We start from the raw sequence: 24,588 nt of genomic DNA, 5'->3' as shown, positions 1-24,588 counted from the left end.
AGGCTTGTTAGTCAATTGCCTACTTCAATTGTCTATTCATACAAAACCACGATCCTTGGTGGTGGCAGCTGCTGCTGCTGCTGCTTCTACAAATGGCCCCACCTTTTCCTCAGCCTCATACAGTTCAGCTTCTCCGTTGTCAAGGATGGCAGAGTCTTAGAGGGGTCTGGCTGCAAAGTGTATGCTAATGCAGCTTTGCATTTAAAAAACATGGACAGACACGTTAACGCCTATGGCAGGAAATGGACTTTTTGCATTACCTTAAAATCAGGACATACAAGCTTCTTTCAAATCGGGCATGGCAGAGACAAAACAAGTGGCCCAAGACCTATTAGAATGAACGGTCAATCATATCGACACAGCCAGACACGGTATGTGTATTGTGCGATCTTCTCAGTACACCCAAGCTGTGCAAGATCACATTTATGACAACACTTGCCGCTTAAGACTTCATTTATTCACCTATTGACAAGGAGTAAAAAAAATTAACTACTCCTAGACGGTAAAATCTTCGGCAGTACTAACAAAATCTGTGCCTAAAACTAATTAGCAAGGATAGTCAAGGCAAGACTTCAGAGCATGGTCCTGTGGGATTTCACAGATCCGGGGACGGATGGCCTTTCCAACCAGATCGGTCACTGATTATTCAAAGCATCGAACAAGGCCAGGGAATAATGGGTTGTACTTGCCGTATTCCTTGCTAGTTGGGCCTAGCACCGAAAAAGAAAATCCCCAAAAAATAAATCTATGAGGCGCGTGTCCAGGTCCATTGAACACCTGTAGGCCGCAGGCAAAATCTGCCATCCCCATTCTTGGCGTCAGTGTTTTGTAGACTCTTGGCACCAATGAATAGTAGCAAGGGAGCTTAGTCTTTCTCTTCCCTCACTTACCTCTCCTCCCACTACTTCTCACCCACTCATTCAGATCGATACCCCAGCACTCTTCACAAAGATTGTAAAACCTATTCAGATTAATGCATTGGAGAAGTGACTAGTCTTAGAACAGGGCCTGGGGCTTCTACTTTGGCATCTTCGATACTCAAAAAACCAGACAGGCATGCAGGTCATGCTGGGTCTATCCTTCCTCAACTTAAAACAACTCAAAATGGAGACTTCAGCTCAGACTGCGGAATCCCTATGTGCGCAGGATTGAATTCCCTTCATGCCCAAGCAATAAGGGCAAAGGCTACAGTGGTTGCTTATGAGCATCAAGTTCCATGGGATACGATCAGCCAAGCAGCGATTTGGCCTACCCACTCTGCCTTTCGTAAGCATTACTGCATGGATGTTAACTCCTGTTCAGATCAGTTTTCGGCCAAGTATTACTAAGGAATCTTTTCTCCAAAGAGCAGTTAGGGTTCTGCTTCCCGTTCTCTCATGTGCGGTTTTCCTCCTCCCGTTCTCGGTCATGTGCGGTGAAATAGCCCAAACAGTAAGAAGGAAAGGTGACAGGATGTACGAGTAACAAAACATGACTTACTGTAGCAATTTCTGTACTCCTACTCCCCTTTCCTCTAGCCCCATGAGCTAGTTCAGGCTGTCCGAAATGACGTGCAAAAAAGGGGGCTGGGGGGCGACTACTGGACGACACAGGAGTGAAGAGCCAGCAGGGTTGAGTCATGCCCTGGGGCCCTGCGCACGTAGGTCTTCAAAATTTAAAGGGCAAAGCATACTTGCAGTGTCAAAGACTTTGGTACAGTCCCCAATAGGTGAGAGGGTGTGGGGGCCACCCAAACAGTATGAAGGAAAGGTGACAATGGACCAAGGAGTAAAAATGTCACTACGGTCAGCAATTTCTGTTTATTAGTCTGCTAACAATTTTAATTTCTATTTTGACTAGTGACTTGAGCCGGATGGAAACTTCAAGACTTTCCCTTTCTCCTCTTCCTTCCCTCTCTCCCTCCCTTGCTAACTCTCCATCTACCGCTGCAACTGGGGCCTGGACCCCTCAGAGTCATACAGGGGCCAGACCACCCCCCTACCAGAACCCCCAGTATCCTTTTCCAGTACTTGCCCTCGGGATCCCTTCCCTGGACGAGCCCAACTTGGTCCTCCCAGACTACGCACCCACCCCCCACCCCCCCCCCCCTTCCCCTGACACTGGTCGCCTTGGGTATGGGAATATTCCTAGTACTTGTCAGCTGACCCATAAATAAGGAGGTATGCAAAATCTCTAAAGAATTCAAAACCAGCCCAAGGGGGCAACCTACACCCCTCAGGAACTCATTTATATGCCCAGCCCTCAACAGCCTGCTCACCCCCTTCTCCCCTCCCAACCAGGAAAAGAGAAAATCCAAAATAGCTGACATAGAAGATTTCACTTTATTTCAGCCTTAATTCAGACCCAGGAGGCAATACACCTGGTCATTTTCAACCTTAGAACACACTGGGTCCACAGCTACAGGTTCTCAACCCCTTATCCCCATCCAGGAGAGGAGGAATCCTGCTATAAAAGCCAGTCAGCCCAGAACCAGGAGCATGCTGAAGAGGAAGAGGCCGCTCAAGGTTGGAAGAGAACCAGGAGGTGGCGGTTGTGCACAAGTATGGAGGAAGTTGGTAGAGGAAAGGTGGTAGAGGAAGATTATATCTGAAGCAAGAGATGGCGATAGTTGGAGGTGGGTGGCCAAGGAAGGTAGTGGAAGAAATTACATCTGGGAGGAGGTGGTGGTCTAGTGCTGAATGAGGAGGATGTGGGAACAGGAGGTGGCAGTAAGAAGTTGGAGAAGGAGGTTACAGGGGAGGGGTTGAAAGCAGTGGGGAGGAAGATGGCAATGACAATAGAGGATATTTAAGGGAGGAATCACAGATCGAAGAAGAGGGAAGGAGTTGGGCACAGTAGGAATAAAAAAGAAGTAGTAGGACACTTGAGTATGGGATTGGGGCAGAGCAGATTGTGACTTCATGAGGAGGCAAAGAGATGCTGAAAGAGGAAAGGTAGCAAGAGAAACCGCCAGGAGGCCTAGTGAGCCAGAATAGGCATGTTGTGGCACTCTCAAGAGCACCCGAGGGTGGAAAAAGGAACAAGAGGGGGTCAGGAGAATATTGCAAGTTTAGAGAGGAGGGAGTATGATCACTTTGGATACACAGAGAGAACAAGGAATCCCTCTCCAGCTTCTCCAGACAATAGCAACAGCTGCTCAATGGCTCTAGATCTCTTTTGGACTGGAGTAGTCCTGGGGCACAGATCTCTGGAAAGTCTGCGTCTGGAGGCATCGAAAGAACATTGTTCAGGATCCCTGTGAGCCCAGAAGAGTAGAGGGAGGTAGCACAACATCCTTGGGTACTGTACTCAGAGGACCAGGATCTGAATGCCAAAATGGGGATTTGCACCTGCAGTCAGCAGGAAACAAGATTCACTCCATAATCCAAGGAAGAGGATTCAGCACCCAAAGCATTAGAGCAGAGGAAGGTGAATTAACGTCACCCCTGTTCTACAAACTAGGATGTCAGAGCCGGGAAGTCTGGCAACTGTAGTTGGCAGGAAAGTGACTCAAGTGGAAGAATAAACTTGACAGGGTTGTTCGTTCCATCACATTTTCTTTTGGTTCAGCACCCTCCCGATACCTTACTGGCAAGTGCATATAATAACGGCTCTAAACCAAGTGAATGCTGTTGGATCCCTGCCGTCTGCTACTTAGCGATATGTATTCTATATATGGCAGCATTGACGAGTTTGGTAGAGTAAGCTGCACCTGGAGAGATGGCGTTGACTTGGTGGGTGAGGGATCGGGTTGAGTCAAGGAAGACTCCCAAGGGTTTCACAGAGGCAGAGACTAGGATAACTGAGCCATTAATGTTGAAGGCTGAGTATAGGGGGTTCAGTTGCTTCAGTGCCGAAGTCGAGTCTATGATGAGAAGCTTAGCCTTTAAACGGATGAAACGGCACCTCAGTGTAAACCGTGAGTTTCGGCATGGACCTCAAATTAAGGCTGCCCAGGAAGAGCTACTTTTTAGGAGCCACAACAAAAGGAGTATTTTGCAATTTATGCAACTGCAAAGGGTCATGCACAGGAAAAGGAATAGCTACCTACTTTGATCAGCTCCTGAGTTCACCATTTTGTTGTCATCAATGGTGACCTCTTTCGGGTAGCTGATGTTTGCACATTATTTCTGTTTTTAAATAAAATAATTCCCACTTGTCAACCAATAATGGAGCCCTATTTCTTTTGCAAACAACTGAAGTCATGAATTTGGGGGAACATACCCACATTGGAGAACTACTGTGATAGAGCAGTGCCATTCCCAGTCTTGGTCAGGTTTTTCTTCCCCTAGCGAGAGCGATAAAATAGAAGTCCCAACAAGTAATTGTACCAGACACTGGATCTGAACATAATTTGCAATTATTACTTTCCTGAATTCAAAACACAGCCTCTTTGCAACAGAAAATCTAGGGTTTTAGAGCAGTCTCGACAGCCAAATCCAAGTAGCACCAAAGCAAGTTGTAGACATTTTCTTTTTATTTTTTTTAAGTGACAATACCTTCCTAAAGAGGCACTGTTTGGAAAACAGAAAACAAGTAAGCTTACATTCTGGGGTGTTCAACTGTACTTTTAGTTGATCAAGGAAATTGTTAGTCAAGTGAAATCTTACCTCTCTTTTGAGAGTACCGACAATCCTTGCAGTAATATAGGTACTACTGTTTGATCCAGATATGCCCGTGTAGGTAATGATTGGAGATCAACCTTCTGCTTCGATACTTTTTCTGCATTAGACTTCTCATTTTCTACTATTCTCTAAACAAAAGGAACACACAGTCACAATATTTCAGATTGCTAATGGTTTTAACTTGGACATGAAATAAACTTGGCCAACTGCAGTTTGTCCTACATTGTATGACTTTCCAGATAGGCCTTAGCTAAGAGACTACAGACTAGGCAGATTGACTACCAACTACATCACAACCTGAAAAGACACAAGGAATTCTTCAGTATAGCTGAGACAATGTCAGTGTGGGTTACAGCACCAAAAATGTGTTTCACTTGGGTTGGTAATTGAAACGTTTCTTTCCAAATGTCATAATTAAAAATACTACTCATTCCTCCTAAACATCTTTCCTACCCTTCTGGCATAGGAAAATCAGTCACAAAGCATCCTAATGCATTTCAGGACATATGAACAAGAAATTACTTATTGCGCAATGTACAAGATTTACATTTTTACAACACAAAAATTAAATCACAACCTACCGACTGTTGACAAAATTGCTTTCATATACGTTGATTCCTGAACAGATATGCCCAGGACAAGCGGACGGTCAGACATGTTTTATTAAGTACTTAGTATACTGGACAAGTGGACAGTGAACCTTCTGGATTGGTTTTAACTTTCAATTGACCTATTCTGGTAGAGCTATTCTAGGGCCGACTCAAGAGTGCAGCACAGCAGAAGAATGCATTTTGGTGGAGGAAATGTATTGTATGGCTGCTTTGTATAACTCCTGTGACTGTGGTTGAAATTAACCACGGGTTCTGTGCTGCAGTGTGTACATTTCTGCCATGGACCACAAAGACTAGCAGTCTGGTTATTCACCCCTGGGAGTGAAGTGCTAGCCCCGACATGTGCATCCAGCCGGCATGAGAACAGTTCGGAACCTGACAGGGCTGACTCAGCCCATCACCCATTAGATCAAAAGTGTATTAGCACAATTTTGGTGATTAGGAATGAGAGGAATGGAGCATGGTATTTTATATTTAAGATATTATTCGGAGTAAGAATAAATACAATTACAACTGTCCCCCCCAATTCTTCCTTGTTACCAAACCTTAGTCAAGTGTTCAGCTGGAAGACCTAATTGGGTGGGTTATGAGGCGTCCGTGGGTGGGTAAGAGCTTGACTGAGGGTTGAGCTGGTGACATGTAGTTACACATGCACCCCATGCATGTGCGGTGTGCCAAGTGGCTATATGCAAGTGCTTGTGGGCTAGTGTCCTGGGCCTGCAGTTTCTTCAGAGGTGGTCTGTGGCCCCAAAAGGATGCAAAATCCCACCCCAAAAGACTGCTCAATTCCAACCTTCACCTTCTGGTGTCACTTTTTCCTCTCAGAAACCTCAAGTGAAGTAGTAAGAGCCAAGCGAAATAAAACAGTAACTGTTACCAGTGGGCAGAATGCCCTGCATCTAGGATGTTGCAATACTTTGTGGCACCTCTTAGACCAGAGATTTCAAACCTTTGAAACCCCACAACTCCCAATCAGCACTAGCCAGCATAATCAATGGTGGGGGCTAAATGGAGTCTTCGTCCACAACATCTAGAGAGCTGCAGATTGCAGACCATTGGCTTAGACTCCCATTCAGATCCCTAAATCTGGGGAAAAATTGCCTTTGAAACTGAAACAATGGTTAGTTACTTTTTCAACATGAAAGTCCAAATACCAATTTACTGCAACAAGAGGGATTAGAAGTGATTTTATCAAAGGGATGTTGCCAGCAGCGGCAGAAAGCAGCTGCTTCCTCTGGCTCTTGTCACCTCAAAGGACAAATGGGTTTAGTTTCGCTCTCTGCGGCAGAATACCATGGTACTCTCGCCTTATGCCTCCAAAAGCCAGTTTGTCAGTACTGGTGGCAGTATCACGAAGGAATGTAGAACAGGCAGAGTGCTCACAGCAACTAGGATGGTAGGCAAACAGATTCCTGAAGGTTTATTTAAATTTATTTATTTATTTGCATTTATAAAGTGCACAAACGGCCCTGGGGCATCGTGGCGCTGTTACAGAATACTCACTTGGAACAGGCATATCAGTGGACATGTGTGACAGTATATAGAACAGTAGTACAGAGAAAGGCAACATGCGTATATTATGCTGTTACTTAGGTTACAGTTGAACAGCGTGTCTATTCAAATTGATTGGGTCTAGCAAAACAGTATGGCTTTCAGCATCTTGCGGAAGGCAGGGTAGGATCTTTCATTTCTTAGTTCGAGTGTGTGAATGCAGTTCTTTGGCTGCCTGCCCCCCTCTTGTAGCCGCACTGAGCTTTCCCAAGAAAATACCCTCACGATTATCTGGGATAGAGTTGTACTCGGTCAGAACCAAGGAAATGACCTTGGAGAATGTTCCAGGTGTTGGTACAACCTCTTCCAGCTATCCGTATGCGTGGCATGGGCACAGGAGCCTCACAGCAGAGAAGAGACTCAGCAGGAATTTACAAAGCATTGAGTGGACCACTACAGAGTCCCAGTGACCCCCACTCTGGGACCTGCAGAGAGTTCTTTCTGCGCCCACCCACCAGATCATTTAGAAGTGGGGTCCCATGCTCCTGTGGGCCAAGCCCAAAGCAGGAAATTACACACTCCACCAATACGTGGTCCACCGGGGTGGATAGCACACTGCACCCTTGCTGAGCAACGCACCATATTCACTTAGTGAGCAGACACCGGAGCCTGGCTCATGCAGCTCATCCAGGATTGTGGAGCCTTGCTACAGTGGACAATACCACAGAATCCCTAAACATTAGTCTTAACCCGAACTAACAGCACCTCAAATCTCCTTTATTCTTTAGCGCTAGCACATTTCGAATGCAACCATCTCCACGTGATAGGTGCTCGGACTGGACTTAGTGGCTTCCCTATATTACATTTCACTTAATATTAGGCTGTCGTACCTTAAGATCTCAGTTTCATCTAGCTCTTCTCCCCAGGCAGCACGAGCAGGCCTCAAATGATGTCCAAACATTGCTCTACCAGATAGGAGCAGACCATCCAATCTCACTGGACTTGACCGACAAGCAAACAAGTCGACATGATGACGGAAAGCAATAGTCCGGCCTTCCTGCCTGGACAATAAAAAAAAACTATGATATAGTGCCAGACCGCCACCACCCATTCACTAGAAAAATACCTCATATAATGCCCAACATAACTAAAAGGGAGATCTCTGTAATTTCAGATTTCAGCAATGCCATCATTTCAATAGCACAAGATCTCAATGACTCACTCAAGATCATCTAGCCGCTGCAAGGGGTGAAACGTATGGATGCTAGGTGGGAGCTGGCCTTCTAGAGTTCTGAAAACTACTACCTTCAATAGAATCTTTAAATAATCTTTAAACAAGCGGCCTGATAAATGGAAAAGAAGGGTCAGGCATGGCAGGTTGGATTGAGCAACTTGTATCAGAGAGTGGGCCCACTCGGATATGGCACAGAAGCACCTTCTCCTTCAGAGAGACGCCATTGTCAAGTGCAATACCTACATGGAGTGCCTAGTGAAAACGTCAAGAAAATAGGTCTTATCCTATACGAAGGGCAATTCTTAATGATGGAGAGAACCCTTCAGCTATAACAGCAATTATTAGGCGAAGCCAAACCAAATCACAGACAAGCTCTGCCAGGAAAATATCAAATACCACTGGACATTTCCTTAAGGCTTTGTCTTAAACTGATGAGACAAAACCACCAGATGCACATCACTAGATGAAGATGCATGGTTTCTGAGAATTAATCAAAAGAGTTAATCCCACCACACACTCTGGCTGTAAGATAATTCAAAGACCTTGCAGAAATGACTCAGTGAGGGGAACATGGAGCAATAAACCTTATGAACCCTCTCATAGACAAGACTCTTTGGTTTATGATTGCTTTGATGGCCTCTTATATCAACCGTTAACAAAGATGGTATTGTTGAGAATTAGAGAAGGTTTCCTCGCACGTTTCCCTGCTATGTTTGCAGTGTGTTGAATATGCTTCTTTAATTTGTATTTGTATTTTATTTATTTATATAGCGCGCCAGGCCCAAAGGCATCTGGGCGCATATCTTAGGAGGCAAAGTTAACGATTGCATACAAGAAAAAAATATGGTGGCTCTACCGACTTACAGACATGTGGGTAGAGCTACTGTGTGGCAGACATACATACAAGATAAAATACAAAGCATGTACACGCAATAAGGATATACAAAAATTGTTTAAATACAGAGATATGAACAGAGAGTAGTACAGAAGGTTATCTGCACAGGAGCTATACATCATCCGATATCTTATGTGTTTTGTGCTAAGAGCCACCCTTTAGTTTTGCTCTTAAAGGAATGGAAGGAAGGTTCAGCTCTAATAGCATTCGGAAGTGTATTCCAGAGCTTAGAAGCCAGGACAGGGAAACTCGCGCCGCCAGCTTTTTGAAGTTTAAATCTAGGCAGGGATAGGCTATGGGTTTGGGCCGCTCTCATGGGTCGAGAGGAAGTGTGGGGTATGAGGCGGTTAGCTAAGTACAAAGAAGCCTAATTGGACAGGCACTTATGAGTCAGAGCGAGTGTTTTCAGAGAGAGTCTGTGCTTAACAGGAAGCCAAAGTAGGTTGCGTCTATGGTTAGAGATGTGGTGGTTTCTACGTATGTTTAAAGCTGCTCCAATGGCACTATTCTGGAGTTTGTGAAGATTGGATTGGCTAGTAAAAGGTAAAGGGAGCTACAATAGTCAATCTTGGACCTTTCAGCAGTATTACCTTTCAATCATTAGTGCGGGTTGGCATTGTGGGCTTGACTATGTTGGGTGATTAGGGGTTTTGTAACGTCCTCCGAGGCTGATCTATCCGTTCACCTTTTAACATCCGACATCCTGGGAAGTTTTCCACGTGATGCTGGGCTGTATTTCTCATCCATGTTCAGATTGGAATCTCTGGGGTCATGGAGTTTTATTTTTATATATATTTTGTTACAAAAATTGAATATTTTGCCTTGGGTTTTGGTTTATCAAGGATATCTGTTCACGGGAATATTAATGTGAGATTGGCTTCTTACTATGGTCTGGTATTAATTGAGGCTTGTGGGACGGACAATCTTGCCATTTGGTCATCTTTCATTGTGTATCATCTGAGAAACCTGAAGGCACTCTCACAACCACACCCCAGGGATCTTCTGCTCAGGTGGGAAGGGCCATCGCTTTTGGATCCCGACCCTGGGGGCGGACAAGCGAGGGAGGATCACCTGGGTGGAGGGTCCTTGGGGAGAGGGTGCTGGATGGCGAGACATGGTATCACCCCTTCCCTAATACGGACTTACCCCTCCCCTCCTTCAGCCTTCATGGGCTACTTCCATTCATGCCCCATTTTTCCCTGCGAGTACCCACCAAGTGCTGAGAATAGGAAGAAGCAACTAAGAGTAATACACACCTCCTATTACAAATACCACTCTAGTACTAGGACGAAGAAGAGGGGTATGAAGGCATCATGTATTGAAGGTCAGACATGTCCCATTGATTGGGTGTCATTATGGGCAGGCAAGACAAGCAGAGTCACGCCTGGGGGCCCCTTAGTAGGGCTCAGGTGTATAAAGGGAGGAGCCCACGCAAGCAGGAGAGGGAGAACCACTGTGGTGGAACGAGACCAGAAGGTCTGAATCCTGGCAAAAATCCCGGAGGAGCTACAGGACGTGGAGCGAGTCACGTTGTGGTTGCAGTGAATCCCTTGAATTCAAGCCCTCGAATCAGAAGGCGGGCAAGCTGGAGGTGCCAAACATCTGAGAAATGGAAGGGATGCGATCCGCATCCGTATAGCCGCTAGCGTGTGCAGAGAAGTACCCGGCGAGTAAGCAGAGAACAGGCGGTCTGCTTCCTGGCTGCAGAGGTGGTGAGCGTGAGCAGCAGTAACCGCCGCTGTGGAGACGCGAAGAGCCTGTGAGCGTCAGAGGACACAGGAAGACTGTAGTGCTCTCAGGGGACCGCAGGCAAGTAAAAGTCCATGAACCTAAATGAATAGGAACGTTATTGAATAATGTACTGAATGGAAAGTGCTATTTGAAAAAGACCACAGCATATGGAATACTGAACGAACATTTGAAGTTAAACTGATATATTGAATGACAGAGTGTATGTAAGCAACACTGAGCGGAAAGAAAGCATATTGAAAAATCATTAGAGTATGCCAACAACCAATGTGAACAAGAACCATACGTCTGTGGTAAAGCAAAAGACTGATGCAGAGGAGTGGTACACTAACCAAAAAGAATATAAATGTGAGAAATTAGAAGCCCGAAGCAAAAGGGCCTGTGAAGGAGTCAAACAAGGCCAAGAGAAACTTATGGTTGCGTAACCTGTAATGGGTGGACCGTGTGGTCCGACAACTGTACCAACAACTTTACCATACGTCTGTGGTAAAGCAAAAGACTGATGCAGAGGAGTGGTACACTAACCAAAAAGAATATAAATGTGAGAAATTAGAAGCCCGAAGCAAAAGGGCCTGTGAAGGAGTCAAACAAGGCCAAGAGAAACTTATGGTTGCGTAACCTGTAATGGGTGGACCGTGTGGTCCGACAACTGTGCCTAGACCAGGGAGCCCTAAATGGTGACAAGCAAAAGGCATTGTGAATAAACAACTGAGCATTGTGAATTGACTGCTATAGCAAGCTACAATGCGGGTCAAGTGGACCCATTGTTTTCTTATGGTGAACATTAAGCAAGTGAAAGCCGTACAAGTGCTACAGTGAAGTCTTGGGGAAGGGAACCCCCGAGAACCCAAAGAACTGAGCAACACTGTCTTGGGGAAGGGAACCTCAAGACCTGGTGGAACATTGGTAAGACAAGCAGCTAATCTGTATTGAACTTGGGAAAGAACTTAAGCTGAGAACAGCTGAGACTTTACTTTTGAAAACTATTTTGTTGGCTAGAAGCACTGCACACCAGGTTTATTTCTAGATGTGAGGACAAGCATAGATTTTGACAGACCGACCTTTGATTTGGACTAGACACAGACTTCCCTTCGTTTTCTAGGCAGCAGACATCCCTACTGTAGTTATAGGGAAAGTTAGGCCTTCGACAGTCTTGATATTAAAATAAAACATTCTTTAAAACTTAAGTTCTGTTTGTCTCATCTCTCTTGATACCATGCCTATCTCACCTATCGCTTATTGTTGGGGGTCTAAACGTCCTTCATATATGTACCAGACACCTGTACTTCCTGTGAGACAAAGCATATTTCCCCTACACTAGGATAGACTACATCACGTTAAGGGATTCTATTATTTCTTATGATGTGTATTATAAAGCAGGCAACATTACCTGGTCCAACCATGCCTCGGTCCGTAGCAGTCAATTTAGAAACAAACGAGAAACACTAGAATTTAAAAAGGGAACAATTCACTCATAAGATCCTGCAATTAAAAAAAGAAATTTGAGGATGTATCCAAGTGGGAGTCCGGCAAGAAACTTTGGTACACAGATTGAAAACTCAGGAGAACTATGAACCCGTGAAACAATTCAGACAGGTGTTTGAGGTCCATAAGGAGTCTGCTAAATCGGCTTGCTTCTAATAGAACTGAACACACGCTGTGAACGACTAAGCAGAGATGCTCTATATTGCCAGTAAACTAACTTCTAGCCACATAAAACATCTTAGAAATGCAGATGGCACCAATGTATTTAATGATTCTGAAAAATTGCCCCATTTAGAAAATAATATTCTTCCCGGTGTGCTGCTAAAAACATGGATGGAAAAAGGATTGCTGAGGCCTTCACTGGCTGCAACTTACATTGGCTTTCCTCCGCCGAAAGGAATGCTTCAGAGGGGACATCACTAAAGACATTATATTTTGCTTTGAATATGGCTAAACCGAATAAAGCTCCTGGCCTTAACGGGTTTCATGTACATGTTAGATTATCCCATTTTCTTGTCGGTCTGCTCTACAAACTAGTCAACCGGCTTGAGTCAGACTCCAAAGTCAGACCATCGAAGGGTAAAGCTTGAATCTCAGTAAAACCCAAGCCAAAACGTGACCAGCTCTGCACAGTCCTTACTAATGGATGCATTATCAAACGCAGATGCCAAGGTTTTGCAAACAAATTAGAGGATATTCCCCAAAAATGTATATTTTAGGATCAATCTGGAATTAATAAGGGCAGGCAAGCATTAAATAACATTCGATGGGTAGTACATTTAGTTGCCACAGTGCATAAAATCTTCACACCTACGACATAGATCGCGTTGAGTTGCCTGCATGCGTCAAGTACTTCCCTAACATTTTGAAGTACTTCCAAGCAACACAATCGAGAGTCGTGTACGACTGGTTAAACAAGTCCTCTGATAAGATCTGGAACCCAATGAAAGACCTGGGGTGAGCAGACCGCTGTGGAATAGGATTGGGTTCCCCAAACAAATCGACCTCAGGCTACATAGGACCCCCTTACCCCTCCCCACAGACTTCCGTTCCAGGCCCCACTACTCCAATACATCACAATCCTGTCGGTTTTGCCCAGAATGCAACCACCAAATAAGCTTTGAAACCTGTAAAAGAGGAAGGTGTGCATTCATAGCAAGTTTTACCAAGCACCATACCAAGCCCATATGTGTACCAGGCACTAGAAGTTAGAAAGTTGTAATATTAAAAGCACCAAGCACAGAGCACAGACAATTTAAATAATGCAAAAGTGAAGGCTCCAAGCCCATCCAAATAATTACCTGCGTTGGAGAAGGTCAATACAAAAGGTTAGGCCTACGGGGCAAGAACTATTCCCCTTAATATTTAGCAATACAACTTACATCCCTCATTTAAATGATATAAAAAAATTCCTACAATAACAAACAAGCTGTTTTTATCCTGATAAACACTTTATTTTAACTTATTATTCAATGCTACAAAAATGAGTGAACGGCATTTACAACATTCACATGAGCATTACCAGCTGTAATGGAGATAAATATGCTTCTATGAATTTGCACAGGAACCGAACAAAGGATTGCATGGTAATTGAGTAATTTTATGACAGTCGTGGCTGATCATCCATATTTTCAATGCCCTCATGGCAGCATCTATTCTCTTGTTTTCTAGCAACTTTGGTAGAGTGTGATCGCCATTGTGATGTCACTGTAGATTATGAGCTGGAGCGAGAATCAGGATCAGACAGGTCCCCGTCTGGTGTGCCAACCCAAGTAGTCACTATTTTATCACTATTTGCAGACCAGATAGTATTTTCCTCAAATTTAAAGATGTCGCAGAAGGGAAAGCCACACTGATATTTATTTCTGCTGCATGTGAAATGTACTTCACAAAATTAATGCCTGTGAATAAGGGTCGCAGGAGACCGATACCATAAAATCCTCGAGTGTAGTATTTCAAAATTTGGCCTCATTTTGGAAGCATCACAGAAAGGAATTCTTTTTCCCCATTACAATGAAATATTAATGCATAAGAGTCCAGGACGCTTGCAGATTTGAAAGTCAGACTAAACCGTACAAGTTACGATCTTGTATATTTTAATGAAACTCAGTGTTCTAGCAGGCTGTTGAGGGCTTTCACACAGCTTTGCATATCAGAATCGGATGAGTCAGTTGGAATGCCCCGAATACGGACATTGTTTCTGTAAGCTAAGATTGTATGCAGTACCCTTTGGGTGCACTACAACAACCCTGACCGCCTGGCAATAGGAACCCAAACTTTGGTATAAGTCTGTACCACACAGGTTGGTAGTGTGGTCGAGTAGCCAGGCTCATCTCAAGAGGGGTCAATGTGAGCTATAGGGGAGTTATACAGAGATTCACAGTGACAAGTTTTCAAATACACTCTTACACACCATGTTGCGCGATTAAATAATTATGAATTCATCAGTCAGTTTGAATGAGCCTTCTTCAGAAGGGAGCAATATAAAGCAACACACAAATACACTCCAACAATACACACTCTTAGTTTTCTAAATCAGTAAATACCCATCCGGGATGACATACAGGCACTACCTACACCCTCAGGTGGCTTCAATAGTTAGGGTGCTGTTGACATTAATTTATCACTGTTGCATTTAGAATATCCTTGAGGAGTGTTCAAGAAAAGAGAATTCAGAATAAAACAAGTGTTCACACAGTTTTCCTTAAGCAGGTAAGTACTTTCAAAATTACCCCCCAATGCAAAGACAGTTAACTCTTTCCTGGAAGGAAGGCAAAACACATAGGCAAGGGCGCAAAGAGTCATTCAGGGAGCCAGGCCAGCCAATGTTAAGTTAACAAAAGTCCATGTGAACTGAAGCACTTCTTGCAGGTAAGTAGAAAGTCTTTCACAATGTTTAAAAGGTCTTTGTAGAATAGAAGAAATCAAAGTAGGGCCACAAGCTGATTAGGCTTGTGAATTAGAGAAGCAGCAAGAAACTCCACAAGAGCAACACGAGACAAGTCTCCAACGAGGACAAGCAAGGCAGCACAACAAGAGGTAAGTTCTCTCAGACTTTACAGTACCTTTAAAGGGATCCCTCTGGAAAATGTTGAAACTATGGTGTATCTGCGAGGAACGATAAATAAAAGTAGGAACGAATCGACCACTACCAGTATCTGCAATTATGACTGACAACACTAACCAGGGATGGGCCCTTCCATCGTAAATATGGAAAACTTACATTAATCCCTTTAATATCGTTCTACAAGCAAAAGGTGGCACAGATTTTAACATACAATGCTGAAGCCACGCTCCATCTGTCTTGCTTAGTTTGGGAGAAATTGGAGGGCCAGTTCTGGAGGAGGGTGCTGAAGCTCCCAAATAGCTTACTATTTTGTGTGATTGTATAGGTGCCCTATTACGGCTCTATTGATCGGCGGGCGGTGGGTAGAGAGCAGAGCAAGGGAGAGCTGGGTCAGTCTCTCGCCGTGCCGGTGCTCCTTTCCGTTCTCTCCCCCTCACTATTCCGCTCCCCGCCTCGGTTGTGCCTTTCTGTGCCAGGCTCTGGGACCGCGAGGGTTGCACCTTGCGAGAGCAGTAGGGGGCCAGGGTGGGGAAGAGGGGAGGGGTGGGGGAAGAGGGGAGGGGTGGGGGGGCCCAGGAGGAATATTTTGGCTATGCCACCCCCAGAATTTTCTGTCTTCCGCCCTCCACTGCTCACCTTCATCGCTCGGCGCACCTGCTGCTGGACTGCTGTGTGCCTGCTGACAGCCAGGGCAGGTTCGCTCTTCCACGTTCTGGTTGTTTGCTTACTCCAGGGGGCCAAGGCACATATTTCAGCACAGGCTGAACGTCACGGGGTTCTATACCGTTGTCCTACCTGCTCACAAAGCCTGAGGGGTCGTCATCCGTTCCTTGCTGGCGCGAGACGCCATTTTATTTGCAGAGATGATGGCGTCTTCACAGGAGTAAACTGATGTTCTACAGCCGTTTCCACTGCGTTTTCCCTGTCGGGACAGCTCCATGTTCTGAGGCGTCGGGGGATGGTATTCTGGAGGGAAATTAGTGCCTTACGTTGCTGGTGCTTATCGGAACGGGCGTGCTGAGTCGGAGCTCACGGCAAACACGACTGCATGGCGTGCTGCCGAGCCACACCCCCCCAATTCAATACTAATTGTTGAAGGTCAATACATTCTTTGCTTTCGTAAACTGAACACGAGATTCATATACATTTAATGATTTCAAACAAAAAAATAACCAGAAAGTACAATTTTCTTGGCCCTTGAATAATCTACTGCAAAACAAAAAGGTGATGGCTGGAAGGTTTCAAATTAATCTGAACCTCTGGCATTGCTCTGGGCAACCCTCCAGACCATCGTTCTTCGCCTGCCAAGCCATTACAGAAGGGGAAAGACCATATGCAAATCAGGCTTAGTCCCACCCCAAAAGGGGCTGTTCAGCCAAACTGCTTGGTCACATCCCTCCTGCACGAGACGACAAGCATCCTCAAACATGTTTCGGCCTCGTTGGGACTCATCAGTGAGGAGTAGCTTGTTTGAAACCTTCCAACCATCACCTTTTTGTTTTGCTGTTATCACTCCAAGTGGGAGGGGTATGTCCAGACGTGGGTCCTGTGCTTGCTGGGGCTAGAGACCCAAGCTACTCCTCACTGATTAGGCTCAGCAAGGCCGAAACATATTTGGGGATTCTTGTGTCTCATGCAGAAGGGATGTGACCAAGCAGTTCGGGATGGACTGCCCCTTTTGGGGTGGGACCAAGTCTGACTTGCGGTTACATGTCTAAACGACAAGAAAAATAGTGACACTTTTTCAGTGACTCTAAAATAATGAAAAAATGTCGAATTTGTTTCTCTTTATTTGGCCCCCCCCAACCCCTACCATTTTCCCTGCTTTACTAACTCCCTCAAACTCCCCACCCTTTTTTATCCCTTACTCCACCCCATTTTTGTCGTTATTTATGCTTCACTCAATATGTTTGTCACCATTTTAATTTAGTTATAAACACTATATACCCAGATTTTCTGCCTATGGTCTTTCCCATTTTATAATGGCTTTGCAGGCGAAGAAAGATGATCTGGAGGGTTGCCCAGAGCAATTCCAGAGGTCAAGATTAATTCTAAATCTTCCTTCCATTCCCCCCCCCGCTTTTTTTTTTTTCACTGAATAATCTATAAATCGATAACGGGGAATTATCCTGCTTCACTATATGAGGCAAGTCGCATTTAAGTCTGGTCAATGTATTTGTGTTTTAAGAGCAAATGAACAGGATAACATTGATTTTCTTGTGTCTTATCTGACCTGCACTGGTGAGCGGCAAACAACAAAAAACACCATTAAGATGCAAGTTGCCTACTAAGCAATTAATTCCCTTCAAATCCATTCAGGTTAATCTACGGATTTGCATGTTCCACTAACGTGATAAACTAACATTTTCCTATGCCACTTACCCAGCCTTAGTTGTGTAATCATACTACAACCCAATTATTGTGTGGTTATTTCTTCTCAAAGGCTCAATGACCTGCAAGAGAAGAGTCTCCATTAAAATGACTGTCTAAATGGGTCTACAACATATATGGTGTTATGGGAATGTTAGCATTTGCTTTAAAAACTTGGTAATCCACCAGAATATGCTGGAGTGTGTAAAAAACAGCCCACATTTCTTTTATCTAGTTGGCATAATGGCTGGCTCACGCTATGAATTGGTTTTCCACTGCCTCCTCTTGTCCAAATGTCTCAGGAGCAGTAATGCAGTCACTTTGTAACTCAAGAAAACAAAGTAGGGAGGTTAATAGGTTTAAAGGATTATACAATTTGCTTAGTCCAAGAATCAATTTGAGTAAAGTGGCAAAAAATGTCAAGAGGACTTCTTTGGCCCGATGACGTTTGAATAATTATGACCGATGTCCAACTCTGGGTTCTGCCGATTATCTGCCTAGGAATTTCTCGCCAAGTGTACTTTTTAAAATTTGCTGCTGCTCCTCCAACTGCCTCATAGTATGCAATGCAAACTATGTGCACCGATATCGGTGTCCATAATACTTAATGGCCTACACATTCTGGGTTACGTAGTCCAAAACAGGTTGTTTCATGGTTGATGAAGGGCACCAAGTATATTAGAGAGGGGCTTAGGGGGCTCGAACTAGCATGGTGCGAGGTCACATACATCATTAAACCCATGTAGGTTTGCTCTCGGAGACACCATCAAGAATGTATTTATTTCCATCAAGGAATGGGATAGAATATGGTGAGTGGGAACGAAGATGGATTTGAATCTATGGTCATACAGAGGATTCTGAGCCATCTGTACTGGACCCCGGTGCGGATGCTTGAGCTAGGCATGACAAGTGAGGAGTCCTGCTGGGGCTGTGGTCAAAGGGGAGGCACCTTGTTATGCCCAAGAGTGATCAGATTTTGGAGAGTGGTTCTAGACATTTTAGATACAATTTTGGGAGCGGCGTTTCCTAGATAGCCTTGTTCGGTGATCCTGCTTTTAGATTCGGGGAGATCTAATATGGCTCGAGGCTACAGTTGTTGGATATACAAAGTGCTGGTGGTGGCAGCTAAGCAAATCTTGTGAGTTTGGAAAACAAAGGCTGACGGTGGAGGGCTGGCTGTCAGATTTGAAGACTTGGTCCAGCTTTGAGAAATTCATGATGCAAAAGCTGAAACGAGGGGGTGATTATTTGGTGATGTGGGGACCATTTAATGAACTGTATGGCTGAGGTTAGTCTTTTCTTTAGAAGTAGTTGTGAGTTGAGGCAAGTGCGTGCTTTGTGAGGATGTAGGTGTGTAATAGCTGTGTGCGTTTAAAAGTGTGAATCATGTTGTGTTGTCCATATAAGTTTGCATAACTTTTTCAGTTTAGTAACATTGCATAGGGTTGGTTGTAGATGTTGGTTTTAAGATATACGACTCCATAAGGAGGGATGGGAATTACCCTATGTTTTCCCTCTTTACCATTTGAACTTTTATGATGCATCTTGCTGACTATATACCTATGTTTGTAATAGGTTTACTATCTTGAAATGATAGAGTAAAAAAATAAATGGAATGTATTTATTTGCTATGGAGATGAGGGGGCAAACAAGTTTGTATTGCTTGAAGACTCTTCAGCGGTCGGTCTGCAACAGTACTACTGGGCGGCGCAGTTGGGGAGTCGTGAACGACTGGCTGCATGGGAACCCCGAGTTACCTCACATTGTACCAGAGTGTGGCTTGATTTGGGCAAAGGGATATAAAGGGGGGGGCGGGTGGAGGGCCCTGGTGCAGGTTCTGTATGCGAAACATGGTGGGTGGGCGGTGCTCCCGATGATGACGAAACACGTGCAGCAGCTATGGATCGAGGCAAACTGGCATATTGGGTGAAGAGGCAACCTTCTAAGGGGCAACTCTCATTCCCTGAACTTCTAAAGATGGGTCACTTCAGGCAGTGGGAGGGTAATAGCATTCTGCATCTGCCTGTGATGGTACAGTGGGGGCTGCCTTCTTCCCTTTGAATCCCTGCAGGAACAATTTGCCGTAGGCAGGGGGGGGGGCTTTAGATATATGCAGCTATTGCATGCAATGAGAGCACAGTACCCCGTTCTGAGTGAAATTCCACAGAAATCCCCATTGGAGGCAAGCCTATATGCAGGGCGGATTGAGACAAAAGTCATGTCTATGTTGCATCAAGTAATTTCGGCTTTCGGTGCTCAGGAACTGTCCTGCCTTAGGGGAAAATGGGAGGGGGACCTAGGCCCCATGGAGCCAGAGGAGTAGGTGAAGGCGCTGATGTTCCCTCTGGAGATGGGTATATCGAGCAGGCTCCTCCTCATACAGTATAAGATTCTGCACCAGGTTTATTATTCTCATACTAAATTATTTGTGTGGGGGCAAGCAGACAATCGTTGCTTAATATGTGGGGGGCCAGAATGCATTCTTTCACACCTTATTGGAATGTCCGCAGATTCAATTAATGTGGGGGAAATGTATACGCACGTTGTCAATGGTAATGAATGTCGAAGTCCCCAGAGACTCGAAATGTGCTTTACTTAATAAGAGGGGCTCACTAAGCATGAGGTGGTCTTAATTGCTGTTGCCCTGGCACTAATTAAGAAAGTCATCGTTGTGGAGTGGGGGGCTCTGGAACGCCGTCAGAACAGCGGGTGTATAATGCAAGGGGGTGTCTGACAAAGTTTATGAAGGTTTGGGGCAAATGGGAAGAGGGTGGTGATGGGTAAGGGATTTCAATGAGCAGGTTGAGAGCTTCGATGCTGTTGCATACGATTGTCAAGCTGGACGTCGCAAAATTCCCAGCAACCTGGGGTTTGCTACCCTTCTTTCTGTTTTGTTATGGAAAATGTTTTATGAAGAAGTCAATAAAAAAAAGGCATTTATTTCCTTGAAAATTAATTCTGGATTTCTCTTGTGCTTTGAGATGCAAAGCTTTTCCAGGACAAGCCAGCTCACCAATTTTTCTGTGGTCTTTTTCAACAAAACGCCTGCCCAATTACCTGCAGCTGAGGAGTCTGTATTAACATTACTTTTAAAAATAGGTTTGGCATTCAGAATCCCAATCCGTGAACACTATTCGGATTGTCTTGTTCTTTTTAGCTCCCACTTCAGTTGGTTATAGATACAAGCATTTGTTTTATGGATTCATGCAAGGCACATGAGCTGTATTTGTAATGACCTATTACCTTTGGCAAACTTCAGAGGGTGGTTAAACTGGGTCTTTCCGGGTTCACTGTAAAACTTTACCGGGTATTTGAAGTTTTCTTTTATTTTCACCAAAGGAAATGAGACCTCTTTGAAAGATTGATCCTTATTGACTAATAGTGGCAAATTGTGTTTTACGTGCACACCTGGTCAGCCCTGCATTATACATATGCAAACTATCCATTTATCTTCCAGTGAATTGGCCTTCACTGTCCAACTTGATCTATTTGCACAGCTAAAATGTTTCACAACACAGTTTAAGCTTACAAGGGTAGCCTCTGGCCCAAAAATTTGCTGCAGAGAGGTTGCATGTGTAATCTCAGAAACAATTACAGTGAATTCTGAGAAATTGCCTACAGCACAATTTCTAGACTAGGATTTGTTTGTTTCATGCCAAGGTTCACTGTTCATGTTGCTTCTTTCACTTTAAGCAGTGCTTCCAGGGATGGATTTTGATGTTTCTCTAATGTGATAGTGAATCTTACATTAGAAATACATTTGTTTAGACAGGTACGACATTACTCATGATCTGAGCCTGAACAATACAAAATGTTTTCACTATATGTGAACCAAAAAAACATATCTTTTGTTGAGCTGGAAGCCGAGTAAATAGTCTGCTACAAAATGTGCTAGACATGGATTGACAATGCTTGGGGCCAATATTGCACCCATGTAAATGCCTTTAATTTGTCCAGAAATTTGAAAATGAAATATTTTAATAATTTTAAACAAAGAATTTAGAAAAATAAAAACGATTTGACTAAGATCAAATGACATACATATTGTTGCACAAACAAGCAGATCAAATCTGGAAAAGAATAATAAAAACAAAAAACTAAAACAAAAAAAACGACCCCTCAACCCAAACATGTTCTCAAGAATTAGTTTGACACAGACAAGCAAGTAAGCAAGCAAGCTTTGGCAAATACAATTCATAAACTAAGGAGCCCTAGGGAACTCGACCTGGATGGCCAGGGATGGTCTTTATTATGGAATTTTACAGAATGTAGGATTGGGCAGTAAATGGAAACACATTCATAGATTAAATCATGTACATAGGTGATTTTCTCACAGATTAGCATTTCCCAAAATGTATATACCCAAGAGTGCAAATCTGTTATTTTTGGAGATCGCAAATGTCCAGCAATCGCCAATCATGTCAACGAAAACGATCTAAGGTGCTCCTTTCCTTCCACTGAAAAATGGTAGTCCTTCCCAGTGCAATTCCTAGCAGGCAAATCTCAGGGGATGCCCCAAGGCTGCAAGACATGTAATCTTGTTCACAGCTCCAATAAACGCATCCCAAAATCGAGAGTTTGGTGGCAGGTCCACCATGTATGTACGGATGTGCCAGCTAACCCACAGCCTTCCCAGCAAGACCAGAATCATCCTATGAAAACTGTTTTGTCTGGGGTAAGGTACTACAGGCAGAGTTTTTTTAAGCTGATTCAGTGTACTGTTTGATGGGGAGGAACTCTTAGCACGGCCCCATATTTTCATCCAGATTTCAATGTCAAATCTTCAGTATCAAAACAACAAAATAATGGACCTAGGCAAATGAGATCAGAACCTTTCTTCATACAGACATCAATCTTGTCGGTATCACCAAAATATATTTATATACACATTTGCGATATTTGTTCATATACCATGTCTTTTTAACGCAAACAAATTATTAATTTACAACATCTACATCCATACACCACCATTCATTCCATTATTCATTATTCATTCAAACTCTCTCTTAATGTGCATCTTACATGACAAGGTTTATACATAAACCAAAATATTCCAAATGTTACATCAATCAATAACACCAATCTAAATGCACAATGAGTGTTGAAACAAAAATCAAATAGCAAAAATGCTTATTCGATACAGCTCGACATATGTTTCGGTCGTCAGGAGATAGGCTCCCAATTCAGCCACATGATTTTATGAGACCTTCAGGAAGCGGATGGTTAGATTTGCAACCAACCCGAGGTGTCAAAAGGTGGGAGATGTCATCTAGCATCAATCTACAAATATACATTTATGGTTCTGATCTCTTATTTATGACGACACAAAACACTTGTGTGTATACTGTCTAAATGTGTATACTGGCTGACATTCACCTCCAAAGTAAAATGATGGAGCCTTGTGTCAGCAGGCGAAGATATCCTACAGCTCTATAGTCTTGCTCAGAATAGAGGACTGCAATAAAGAAAGTGGATAAGGCACAAAATGAGCCTCCTTACTTATAAAACTCACGGAATTGCAAATATTATACTTCTGTGTGAGTCAATCTTTGCCCTCTTAATTACGAAAGCAATCTTACCTGATCCAGAGTTCAGGCACTCATGCGGTCAGTGCACGGTCCAAGAATCCATGCTTTCATAATTATAGCCCAAAGTCTACAGTGGAGAGCACCAACACTTCTCTATGGCAGAACACACAAATGTATTTTTACTACCAGTCCCTCCAGAATGTCATGTTAAATATGACAGCGAATATGCTTCACTCGCCTAGTTTCGAATTGCTTTGTAGTAAGGTGAAGTCTTCTAATCTAGAAGTTAGCTGCATCTACTGTTCGTATTATTTACAATACAGCACCAACGTTTCTGAAAGAACAAGAAACACAATCCTGTTGGGGAAACAGACCACTATCTAATCTGAGAATATACAATTATATAATAAACCCATTAGCACTCCTTAATTGGGCATCTTATATCTTAAAGGGAACCCAGGGTCCCACACTAGCACAATGGACTGGATCACAATTCCAAGCGTGCTTCAAGGTTTAAATTTCAGTCTCCCATGTGGAATGCAGTTCCTCGCTCGTTAACATATAGCATCAGGTATGATTCAATCACTGGGTGCTCTGTTCACTAGTATTAGTGCTAGGGGCAGTACTTAGGTTACATTAGGCTTTTGGGACTGATGACTGTTCTATTTATAAGACTTATTGATGGGCACCAGTTATTGTTATTTCTTTTTAGATACAGCCAAGATACACTTTAGAGCTAGGCTTAGAACAGAACTACTTAAGTTCAATAAAATACAAGCATTTAATCATGACCTCAGGCGTACCTCAGGCCTAACGCAGCCAGAACCCAGTCTGGGTGTCCACCCACCAGACTGAACACATCCAACTGATTTCCTCAGCACCAAACCTATCGCTAAGCAGTCAGTCAGTCCCTCTTTTCCCCCCTCTCCCCCCCCCACAGTTCCGGAGGGCGTTCAACCTACCAGTGCTTTGCGATCATACCAATGATACATAAGGTGCTATATAAATGCAAAGTAACATAACAGAACCTCTTGCCTGCCTCCTCAGTCGGACTTACCACAGAAGGTATACATTCCAACCCAGGACTAAATGGCCCAAAACAAAAGAACATTTCTAAAAGGAAAGCAAAGACAAAATTGTGCATAATTTGAATTTCTGCAAACAGCTTAAAAGGATGTCTTTGGTGGGTTTTTTATTTATTTAGTAGAATACAGTTAATTAGCTTTGTATACAACCATAAAACTATTCTAAATAATAACCAATTGTCTTTAAAACATCTTTCAGAGGGATTTCACAAAGCTCCCTGCTATTATCACCTTCATATTTGCTCATTGGTCAAGTTGCTGTGATTTGTTCTCAGCTACCAGACTTGAACAATTAACCTTTTCAGTCCCCCATCAAAACTGAAATCCTCTCTCTCCACACTACTTCAAACCTACACCAAATAACATCCAGAACCACCAAAACATAGGTGGGTTAGCACCAAACCAATACTTGAAGCTAAAACACTAACCCACTGCCCACGCCACACAACACAACACTTAAATGTACCGT

The 24,588-nt window shown here is 43.7% G+C and overlaps 1 protein-coding gene across 7 annotated transcripts in view; it reads right to left on the bottom strand.

Moving 5' to 3' along the window:
* Positions 1-24,588, bottom strand: part of DPY30 (dpy-30 histone methyltransferase complex regulatory subunit) — a 180,059-nt gene that overhangs the window by 10,929 nt on the left and 144,542 nt on the right. For all 7 annotated transcript variants that reach the window (XM_069606923.1, XM_069606922.1, XM_069606918.1 and 4 more), the window contains one exon: positions 4,590-4,732. In XM_069606923.1, the coding sequence (XP_069463024.1) occupies positions 4,590-4,732 (143 nt within the window). The remainder of the gene's footprint in view (positions 1-4,589; positions 4,733-24,588) is intronic.

Source organism: Ambystoma mexicanum, chromosome 4p (assembly GCF_040938575.1).
Source record: "Ambystoma mexicanum isolate Mex_15411 chromosome 4p, UKY_AmexF1_1, whole genome shotgun sequence".
In the NCBI taxonomy this organism is placed as follows: domain Eukaryota; kingdom Metazoa; phylum Chordata; class Amphibia; order Caudata; family Ambystomatidae; genus Ambystoma; species Ambystoma mexicanum.
Note: the sequence above shows the minus strand (reverse complement) of the source record. Positions and strands in the feature narration are given on the sequence as shown.